Genomic DNA, 12,194 nt, shown 5'->3' on the forward strand with positions numbered 1-12,194 from the left:
AATATGGAGGTCAGGAGCTTCTCCGGTGACAAGAGTTCATTACTGACTGTAATTTATTGTCTCTAATTGTTTTTGATTTGCTGAGTGAGATCATGATTGGTTGTATTGAGAGACTGCCTGGTTACTCTCTAAAGCCTCTGGCAAGATGCAATACTTTAGTGTTCAGAGGAGATGATTAATGTTAAATTTCTTGTAATGTGGTCAATGAGCAAACAACGCTATTTATGTTGATACTTTCTATCATAATCGCAAAAGATGTGATTTGATGCACTTCTCATGAATGTATCTTCCCTGAATATGCAAATTAAAGTCCTAATTATTTTCTTTTTAATGAGGTACTCAGATACACCAGATTTTAATTGAAAGGTCACAGGAAGAATGACATGTTTAATTATTATACACATACACTCGTGTACATGACTTAAAAATGTGCATGCACATATGCACACACAAACCCGGAGACATAATTGAACCTCATGTAACCTTACAGTTACTCAGAAATTTGATGAAAAGAGAGCGGGTCATGTGTAAGACAAAAACTCATTAGTGTTAGGGTGGGGGACGAAATTAAAACACAAAGATGGTTGTAACAGCTTCATAGACTTTCGACATGGTTAGATAACACAGTTCAGTTAAGCCACTGTGAACTGCCTTGCGGTGTGTCATAGTTAGACACAATAACAATATTCTGTGTATTATTTTACTTCAGTGTCTGATGATGTTCATATCCTACTAGAAAGGACGAGGAATATGGTAGTGTAATGCTACAACAACGCTAATTACTGTAGTGGTTTACTACATGATGTCATGATAATAAACCCGAAACAACATGTTTGTGGAGCACTATATATTAAATTACTTTTGGTGAGGCAAAAACAACTTGTGATGCTTCATAGGCATACAGTAGCCATGCTAACCCATTACAGAAATAGGACAATAGCACAAGCTTACCAGGTGTCTGAAGGAAATGTTACAGACATATGTAAGGGTTATCTTCTCACTACTGCTTAAAAACTGCAGCGGCATTCTCATGTTGTAGCTGTGTGTAGCCACCACATGGTGGAGCCCTGACCTAAAGTAACACATCACAGGCTGAAACGTTATAGTGACACCAGGACCAACTGTGACTCTTCTCAAACGCTTTTCTAGAAGTGAAGTATGATGCACATATAGACAGACACAATAATATCATTATTTCAGTCTCTATGTTCACATTTTCTACAAAAGCCTTAATCATGCCTGTTAAGCAACTTTAAAGTATGAAATCTAGTACACAACATTACATTCAAGTATTTTCTAGTGTGAACCTAAGCAAATAAAGTGCATGGGGCAATGTGTGCTCTACAGAGGCTTAAAAAAAGATTAATTTTGTTGTCAACACTTTCAACTTTAACTCCAACCAACCACCCTTCACTTTCCAGCATTTAGCTTTTTCCTCAATCACCTTCTACATTATGCACAATGGACCGTCATCTATGTCTCCCCTTTATCTCTACAATACCATATTCTAGGTTTTTATATATATATATATATATATATATATTTTTTTTTTTTTATTATATATAAGCTATTTCCCAAGCTTTGTCTGAGGGGAGACCCACAATCTCAGACTTTGAAAACCCCTGCACTAAATCACACAACTGTGAAGCAGACGTTTCTAATTTTGGAAAAGCCATATTTCCGAATATATCTCAGGAAAACATGCCTTCAGCCATTTGTTGCCTTAAAAACAGAACAAACTTCAGGAGCTGGTTCTGAAGGGAGATCAATGTTTATGGTGGATGGATGGAAGATGGTGTTACTACAGCAAATACTGGACCAACACACAACAAGAGAATGGATTTAGGTGCACATTTGTGTCTGTGTGTTCTTGCATCTGCATGCGTGTTGGTGTTGTTTTTCATATAGTATTTGCACTCTTCATGAAACTCTTCACTGAAGCCATTTTAGAGGACGTGGTTAGGCTGACTGTTACTCACCTCTTCTTCACCAATAGGATGGCTACCAACACCAGCAGTATAAAGACGAGAACACCGGCACTGATCCCAGCGATCTTCACCACCCGATCCGTCTGCTTGGCGGGGTCAGGGATGACTTCTGGCTCTTCTGTAGCACCTATAACATAATGACAATAAAACAACATCAGTACTGTGACCCTATATATATAAAAAATTATTTACTAGAATACAACAGTAATTACTGATTCTTTTGTAGTATTAGGAGTGAAATCATAAGAAAGGGCAATTTTCCATGCATCCCCCTTTTTAAAAAACTGATGTACTTTATCAGCTTATTGCTGAAATATCTGGTTTATATGTTGATCAATAAGTGAAAATAAATTGTAATAAAGAAATACTAAAAAGGTAATGAGGTATCGCCTTTCGCCAAATGTCAGCTGGGATTGGCTCCAGCCCCCGGCAACCCTGTACGCAGGATAAGCGGTTGACGATGGATGGATGGACGCAAAGTGAAAACCGTCACTAAAACTACCATACCCATGGACCTAATTATTAAAATAAAAGTAAAATCTTCAGTGGAAAGCTGCTAACTGACATTAAAGGGACATCTCAGCAGGACTTCAAAATCTTAGGGAAACAATTGAATATAATTAATAAGGGATGTGAAAAGTAGTTTTTCCCCCCTTGAGCTAATGTTTGCTGGACAGCAGAAAAGAAGAAGAAAAAACCCCAAGAACAAACGTCTTTCACACTGTAACATGAAATTTCAATCACCAAACTACTAAAACCTTTGCTACTACTAAAAGCAAGTTTGAGATTCCTTTTTGTACTGTTACAGTTTTCCACTGTTGTTTGAAAACTGTCGACCAATTAAAAAAGCTTTCAGCCATATGCAAAATACATGTGTATATTAGATTTCTTTTAATTGACAGGCTACATTTCTCTAGCTTTCAATACAACTACTAAGATGCAGATTTTGTTTTTGTAAAATCAAAAAGTATTTCTTCAGCAGCAGGTTATGAAACTGAACAGTTGGAATTATCTTCAAGAGCTTTACCATCTGGGGTTTCCTACAGAGTGTGTTTTTATTTGTAAAAGAGCTGCATGATATTGTACAAAGAAAAGTGATGATGTTTTCTAGGTACCCAAACCTTCAGTTTTTGAAACATCTTCTGGGACAGCAAACCAGTCAAATAAAATCAAACCCACCACCAGCCAAGTAAACCTTGCAGGATCCCTGCATCTTCAGTGGTATAGACCTCCACGCTTCTAAAATGTTGCTCTCTTACACTGACTATAAGCCTGTTACACAAGTAATAGAATTTTGGCACTATTTTGAAGTATTCACACAACCCTGTGTCACCTAAGGCTAAGTATGCCACCCAACAGCCTCAGGAATTGTGTTTGCTTTCTCTCAAGATGTCTCTATAAAATGCCCTTATATCAGGGAAGTGGTGAGTGTGATAAAGAAACATATTCTGATGTTCTTTAAAATAGGATGGTTTAATCATTCCTGTACTAAAGATCAGGTAAATATCAAGACAACTGCCAACATAAATGTCATGGTAACTGCTCATTTATGATGCAAATACAGCCAGAAGTTTTGTTTGAGATGCTAATTTCACTCACAGATTAAAGTATTGAGATAAACAGTACAATCTTCATTAAAATGACTGCTATGTAATAACGAAGAGATTGCTTCTACCCACAACAGTCGATTCTACTGAACAGCTCTGAACATTTTAGAGTATGTGTTTTATAGTAGATATCTGGGCATAACATAGATATAGCTTTAGCAACACAAAAAAGAAACAAGACTCTACGGACCCTATAAGTCTATAGCCATGCTAGTGGCTCTTTCGCACAGCAGAGCTTTGAGGTAAAAATGCTAACGTCACAATGCTAAAATGTTGGCAATCACAAGTGACTAACATGCCACATGTTTACCATGTTCATCATCTTTATTTAGCATATTAGCATGCTTACATTTGCTATTTATCACAAATCACAAAGTACAGCTGCGGTTAAATGTAAGGGTTGTTGGTAAACCAATTGACTGACACTGCCACCTCTAGAGCCATGACGTTAGCATGGCTAAAACACTATTCATTAGAAATGAGTTAATTTAACTATTTTACATTTTCTTGTACACTGTAAAGATTAAATCCTGTGAAAAGACAGTAACTGAGAATCACTGGAAGCAATGCTTATCCCTGCCCTGTACCATCTGCAAGAGGAGTTTCATTTGAACTGAAAACACTCCGCTTACACAGATTTCAGCTTCTCATTCAGTTTGTTTTATCACCTGACGGTAAATGTACTGAACCAGTGAACTCGCTGCACAAGCACTACTAAAAAAGCTGCAACCACACAAAAAAAACAAAAAATGATCACACATTGACTAGAAATTCACAAATAAAAAAATGCTCAATTGAATGTCTTGCACTGTGTCTTTTCAGTGTATTTCAGGTTATCCTTCATCATGCTCTCATTGGGAAATGCAATTTGACTGTAGCTGTCCAATGTTTATGCACCAATGTCACAGTACATCACTTTTAGTCAAACTAATTTCTGTTCCTGGTGACATTAGATAATTGTCTAACTCCCTGACTTCGTCTGTTTGGAATATAATTCCCAAATTAGGTTTCAGGCAGAGTGGGCGCTGGAGAGGGGATTCAACCATGCTGATCATGGACAGAAAGTCAACAGAAAGAGCAGGCAGCTGTTTTCATGCTCCTGAGCTTAGTGATCTGATCCCATAACACCAGAATAGTTCGTACTGCAACGTAAGAACATTATCATGCATTATGATAATCCAAATAATCCAACACAAAGATATATGCACAAAACTCAATATAATGCAATACATTTATCAAACAATAATCCACCTCTAATACCAAACATCAACAAGATAAACATAATCTCCCAATCTCTCTCTCTTTATCTCCCCCAATATTTGTGACTTTAACATATTATTTTGTTATAAAATGTTTCTGCCGCTGAAATCTTTGAAATGCCTCCATCTAGCACCATCTAGTTATGTAACAATATTACACAGGACTCAGATTGACAGATGAAACATGAGCAGTGATGTATCAGCCAAATAAGTGCTTTGACAGGATAAGGTTGGCGTTATTCTATATCTTTCTTATTGTCAGCAAATTCCACGAAAAGACCGAACCCAACAATGTTTGTCTCAGTTCTGGCACTCAGCCCTAAGCCCTAACACTTACAGTAAATCTTTTACAAATATATTATTTTATTAAAGGCTAAATCATTTTCTAAAACAGCTGAGCACTCTAGTTTTTAGCAAACGTCACTCAAACAGGAGTAAACTGTGCATTTGTTGGGGACTATTTTCAGCTGCGGATTAATACGCATTTAGTGCACATTTAGTCCAGAGTATTTTCAACAGCACAACTGTGAATGTGGGAAAGACTAAAAATAAACCACAGTGCCCATCTTTATGGTAATACAGTAGCATATCATCCTGTGCAACAATGCGATTCATTCATGTGTTTTTAATAGTTTGTATGTGGCATAAAATAAACACTTAGTAGGTTCAATTCATTGTTGGTTTTAGTCTTTCTATGGGTGGATGTCTTATTGACACTATATTTATACAGTGTATTAAAAATACTCAGTATGAGTATTATTATTAAAACTTCTGATGTCCATAATGTTTCTGGAGACAAATAAATACAATTTCCAAGATTTTTTATTAAGAAAAAAAAAATATATATATATATATATATATATATATATATATTTGCTGCCGAATATATGACCTGGAGTTACTTATAGTTAGACTGATACAATGGGGAGAACAAAACCCATATTTTGCAGGTTTTCCGACTTACAAAGCATGTAGTGGTCTGTAATTTTTATCATAGGTACACTTCAACTGTGAGAGATGGAATCTAAAACAAAAATCCAGAAAATCTCATTGTATGATTTTTAAATAATTAATTTGAATTTTATTGCACTGTATATTGGCCAATATTAAGCTTATTGCTGAAATATTTGGTTTATATGTTGATTAATAAGTGAAAATAAATTATAATAAAGAAATACTAAAAAGGTAATGAGGTAACGCCTTTCGCCCGATGTCAGCTGGGATTGGCTGCAGCCCCCCGCAACCCTGTACACAGGATAAGCAGTTGACGATAGATTAATGGGTGGATGGTAATGAGGTAACTTAGAAACAGTGTCTCCATTACATTATTTGTCCACCACAGAGCAGTGACAAGTTTAATAAATTAAAAAATTTAAAGGCATCCACATATTTTTTTTATATTACAAGTTTGTAAAAATAAGATTGGCTGACATATAATTTTTGATGATTATTGAGGTATCAGCCTCAAAAATCCAGTTTGCGTCGTGCTGCTGTTACTTGTGCTGTTAACAAATTCTAGGTCAAATGTAGGTCAGATATTAAACAACCACCAATTTATTGTTTTATGTTAAACAAGGGTGACTCTATGACTCCAGATCATTTTGCATTTGTGCCTGTATGAAAATTTCCTCGTGACTTTTTGGTTAATTGCACAAACCAACACTGTAGTTACTTCTTTTTCTCCAATGACCAGGAATCAATGGGCAAAGGGTATCAAAACAAGACATAACAAAACAAGAAAAACAATCTTTAAAAGGTTCTAAGTCTGACCTCATAATATTGGCAGTAGCTCTTAATGTCTGAAAAAATTATCCAGGTCAGTACACTCACAACTTACCCACACAGCCACAAACACACACAAAATACCCTGAGGCAGCAATGACAATACACAATACCCCAGATGACCTAATGGGACCACCATCACTTAATCCTCCCTCCTGGATGCACGGCTGAGTGCACACACACATGCAGAGGGCGGGAGAGAGCGAGCGAGGAAGGGACAGTCGTCTGACCTCTCTGTCCATTAGTGAGCCTTTCTGCCTTATTAAAAAAAAATAGAATAAGTCTTTCATCTTCACTCAGACCTCCTCAGGCTAGAAAGACAGTGTCATCTCTTTCCTTAACCAACTGTTCTAGTAACTACAAGCACCAGCAATTCTTGAAATGTGATGAAACTGGAAACACAAGAACTTTCCACAATTTTTGCTTATTTTAAGGTGAAAACATGACACCTTACAGGCATTTCACACCTTTGATCTATCACATGGAATCAGTTTCCTATGAGCTTACTGGCTTACACATCTTGGTCACATTGAACTCTGTGAACTAAAGCGAAAATAGGTGAATAAGTGAATCAAAGGAAGGGCCACACACTTTTATATTAACTGCAAATATCTCAACTTATACAATAATTTCAACTACTAAATTTTTCAACTTTTAGCCATTATTTTATTTCAATTTATCTATCGTTCTGTTTTATAGGGACACATACCACAGTATTTATCACCTAAAGAAGCTTACAGTGTCTGTGCCTAGATGAGTCATTATAAAAAAACACAACTTAAACAGCCATAATCATTAATTCATTATGGCTGTTTGTGCTGATGACTTTGTCACTTTTAGTGTGTAGTTTTATGATCCTTTAGCACTAGAAGGTCAAAGCAAGGACCATCTGTTGAGTACAGAAAGGGATTAAAACTACAGAACTAGGCTCGCAAGTACAACATTCAAATACTGAGATGCTGTGTTCACCACACCTTATTGGATGTTTTGTAAATATGACATTAACCTTCTATATTGTGGATATGTGGCAACACAAAAAAGATTTGACCATGGTATTTATATTAAAATTAAATGCTTATATTAACATGAATATAATCAACTTTTGAAAAAAGCCACAAACATATCCTGTTTATTCTTTATTTATTGCTGTCTGTTCATGACTGCTGACTGTAGAGCTGAAAAGATTAGATGATTAATTGATTGGTCGGTTGGCAAAAAATATATCCTCTATCCACTATTTTGATAATTGATAATTAACTCCTGCTCCTCATTTGCTGTGTTTACCTGTTTTATTTTTGTAATTTGAATATGTTTGGGCTCTGTTGGAGAAAAGGAACAATTTAAATATGTCAGCTCGAGCTGTGAAAAAATGCGCTGGGCATTTTAACAACAAAAAAATTAATCGATTAATCAAATAATGAGCTGATGAATGGATGATGAAAATGACTGTTATTTTCAGCACCAGTTGACTGTTCTTTGTCACACCAACATTAACCATTAACACTGCACAACACCTCTAGCATATCTAAAGAACAAGAAAATTAGGCCCCCGGCTGAAAATAACCATGATGCAGTTACAGCTTTAGTAAAAAAGTAGGCATATTCTATTTTGATTCATCTTTTCACCTCGGTTAGCCTTCTAGTTATGCATTAATAAATACGGAATAACAAAAACAAATTAATACTTCAATGTCCTAACTGCTTAAAGCGCAACGCTACCAACCACCTCAATTTCATTGAAAACATGTATTTTTCTATTTATCCCTTACTCTACACAGCTAAACTCTGATCCATCAGCAGCATTTAAAAAATCTTTCCTGAAAACAGTGTGTGTGCACTTGTGTGTGTTTCTGTGTATGTACTTATGTGTGGTTGCATGGGGATTAACTCCACACCATTTTAAACCAGTCTGATAATCTATTAACATATGGCTGCAAGTAAAAACATGACATTTAGACTGTGTGCACATACAGGGACTAAATGTGCACACAATCACATAACACGAAAGTCTTTTCTCTCTCACAACATGCACAACATTATATTGTCCCCACAAATACTCATAATCCAGGAACATACCCTTCTCCGCTGAACTTGAGCTCTCACATTGGAGTAAGGGACTGGCCAGATTGTAAACACAGTTATATTGTATCAAAACAATCTGTAATATCAGTCAACAGGAAATATAATAAAAGATCAGATTAACAACAATCATTAAGGGATGATAAGCCACTCAACAACAGAAGATAAGCAAAATCGACGAGACACAAAAATACATAAAATATAGTTACTGTCCTATCATTACGATATCCAAAAAATTATTCTGCAATTAGTTTTCTCAGCGGCCAAATTCTGGAAACGTTTCTAACCACCTGAGTTGCATCTGATTGTCCAGTTAATTTTTGACAGAAAGTGGTATCAACAGTGAGGTCTTACCTTTAGTAGCCAGCCTCAGACACTGTGTCTTAGTTTCCTGAAAAAAGAAAAGACAAAATTAGACTCCCAAGTCCACACACCCTATGCAAACTATACCATCAACCAAAAGTAATTAGTGTGTCTCTTTAAATGTGTACAAACAGTATATTTACTCAGAGCAGCTGGCAGGTGAGAGGTGTAAGTTCACTGTGTGATTACTTTTCATAAATAAATATTTCTTTACCCTCTCTGTGCTGCTCACAGCTTGAAGGTAGATGTTATAGTTCTTTCTTGGAGCCAGTGGAGGATTCCAGAAACCCTGGGGGTTAAAATGAAAAGATTATCAACTTTATATGAGCCTAAATATACGTAGATTGTCAGCTACTGATTTCATTCTGCTAAAAATGAATGAGTTTTGTCTTATTGGTTTCAATAATAATGACAGATTTTAATTCAATCAGATGGAAAGGTAGGACAAGACCATGAAAGAGATTATTTTGGTGCTGTTTTTTGTGCATATCGGGGATCCAGAAACTTTCTGCATAGACATGTACGGTATGTACATTTTCCCCATTTTCTCTTGAATTACTGCATTTGCTTAAATAAAAAAACTCTGGCACATTCATATAGCACATGATAAATGCGCCAGATTTCAATGAAGACCAGGATTCTGATTTAAACTGGACATTTCTAAACATTTGGACTTTTCAGCCTTGGTGGATGTACAGAGGATGTCAGAGGAGTGCCCTGTGGTGTGAATCCCAGGAAGGCGGCTGGCCCCAACGGCACACCAGTGATGGTTCTTAGGGACTGTGTAGACCAGCTGGCAGAGGTATTCACAAACATCTTTAACCTATCTCTATCAACATGCACTGTTCCTAAATGCTTTAAATCTGCCACCATTGTCCCAGTACCCAAGAAAACACCTATCAGGAGCCTAAATGACTAAAGACCTGTGGCCCTTACCTCTACTGTGACAAATTGCTTTGTGAAGCTTGTCTTAAAACACATAAAATCCTCTCTCCCTCCCACTCTGGACCAACACCAATATGCTTACAGAGCAAATAGGTCAACAGAAGATGCCATCAACACTGCTCTTCACACAGCAGAACATCGCGTCTCATATGTGAGAATGCTCTGCGTTTAATACCATCATCCCCAGCAGAATGGTGTCGAAACTGGTGTCAGTCTGCACACATGCAGATGGATCATGGACTTCCTAACCAACCATCCACAGTCAGTCACGATGGGGTCCTTTCACTCCCCGCTTCTGACACAGCATTGGAGTCCCCCAGGGATGCGTGCCGAATCCTCTGCTTAACACTCTATACACCTATGACTGCACACCAACCCACAACAATAACACCTTCATTAAATTTGCGGACGATACAACTATGGTGGGCCTCGTACAAAACAGCGATGAGTCTGCCTGCAGGGATGAAGTCCAGAAACTGACTGCATGGTGCCACATTAACAACCTGGTACTCAACCCCTCCAAAACAAAAGAACTGATATTTGACTTTAGGAGGAAGGAAGAAGAATATGCTCCTCTATACATCAAAGGATATTTAGCGAGTTAGCAACTTCAGATTCCTGGGTATACAAATCTCTGAGGACCTCAAATGGACTATTAACACTATCACGCTTGTGAAAAAGGCTCAGCAGTGCCTCTATTTTCTAAAGGCACTGAAGAAGGTGAACCTGTGTCAGAAGCTTCTGATTTCCTTTTACAGAGGTTCTGTTGAAAGTATCCTTTCTCACAACATTCTGGTATGGTTCACAAGCTGCACTGAGGCTGACAAAAAGGCACAACAGAGAGTTATTAGATCAGCTCAGAACATCACCAACACACAACTGCCCTCTCTCACCGACATATATAGATCCTGATGTCTCTGCCGGGCAACAAAGCTTTCTGATTCTGATTCTGACTGTATGTGTTCACTGTGGGCTCTCGAGTAGTGGACTGTTAAAGTTATGTCAAACTTAATTGCCCCTTGTCTGTTACCTATTTTTCTGGATGTAAAGTGCACATGCCTATACGTTTTTGCTGCACTACGTACAGAATATGTTACTCAGATAAAAAAGGCTTACCTGATATGTCTTGTTGTCTCCCACAGTGAAGGGGAGCGGCTCAGGCAGGTTGCTGGGGGACAGCTGGGCGGCATAATAATATGGAGATCCACCACTAGATGCACTGTGGTAGGAAACTGGGACCTGGGAAAGAGGATATATTTACTTTGAAAATAATATGTCTATAAATCTGGCTCACAAAAATAATGTAGTTTCAGTTAAAATGGATATTTTCTTCTGCAAATAAAAGGTTTGCTTTATAAGAGCTTGGATCCATGGTCTACGGAGTCAAATGGAGGATATCTACAAATTAATCTTTTTTTGGAACGTAGCTCTTCAGTACAAGTACAGCTGTAAACAAATACATGTATATTTGATATGTTGTAAAGGCATGGCTTTGTAAACGTATGTAGAACAAATTAATAATCACCTCATAACAGTCAGAGGAAGCCTGACGACGAGTCCGCTGAGGATTCACTTCCTCAACTACAATCTGGTACGCACTGTAGACAAGAAACAACATAAATACGTTATTAAATGAGTGTCACTAATAAAGTCATGATGAACAAAATATTTCTTAGGTCTACTCTTAACAGATTGTGTCGTTATGTGTCATGTTTATGTGGCCTCGCTAATTTAATTACCATTTAGCAACCTCTTATTTGATAACCTCTGTATTTTACAGAAATATCTTTGCAAAAAGAAGTACTTCATGTTGTTTTGTTTTGTATGGCTTAATGGTTACTTTACATTAATGAAAGAACTACATATGTACAATATACAATACATGCTAAAAGTAAGAAAAATAGTCTCTAGCCAAATACAGGCTGGTGTGACGTAAGTCTGGTTTGGGTATATACTGTATATACTGTACATGTATGTAAATATGCATGTCTACCTTATAGGTGCTCCTTTGGCCTGGGCAGGTTTGAGCAGGACAGTGATGGTTGTTGCCGTTTCATTCAGGAAGGCCTCTGACCCGTCGTACTCATCTATTGTCGGGGCTGAAGAAAGAGCACAGTAGTGTCCATGTATCACTTTGCTAAAATGAGATCCCGAAAAAACATATGTGACAA

At 37.1% G+C, this 12,194-nt stretch overlaps 1 protein-coding gene across 16 annotated transcripts in view; it reads right to left on the minus strand.

The window, feature by feature from the left end:
* The window catches only part of ptprk (protein tyrosine phosphatase receptor type K), a 119,029-nt gene that overhangs the window by 22,701 nt on the left and 84,134 nt on the right, over window positions 1-12,194 (minus strand). For all 16 annotated transcript variants that reach the window (XM_038726087.1, XM_038726096.1, XM_038726088.1 and 13 more), the window contains 6 exons: window positions 12,017-12,122; window positions 11,549-11,621; window positions 11,140-11,262; window positions 9,293-9,367; window positions 9,070-9,106; window positions 1,980-2,115 (listed from right to left, as the gene is read on the minus strand). In XM_038726087.1, the coding sequence (XP_038582015.1) occupies window positions 1,980-2,115; window positions 9,070-9,106; window positions 9,293-9,367; window positions 11,140-11,262; window positions 11,549-11,621; window positions 12,017-12,122 (550 nt within the window). The remainder of the gene's footprint in view (window positions 1-1,979; window positions 2,116-9,069; window positions 9,107-9,292; window positions 9,368-11,139; window positions 11,263-11,548; window positions 11,622-12,016; window positions 12,123-12,194) is intronic.

This window comes from Micropterus salmoides, unplaced genomic scaffold (assembly GCF_014851395.1).
Source record: "Micropterus salmoides isolate LMB-PRFRI ecotype aquatic unplaced genomic scaffold, ASM1485139v1 Ms_hic_scaffold_18, whole genome shotgun sequence".
NCBI lineage: Eukaryota > Metazoa > Chordata > Actinopteri > Centrarchiformes > Centrarchidae > Micropterus > Micropterus salmoides.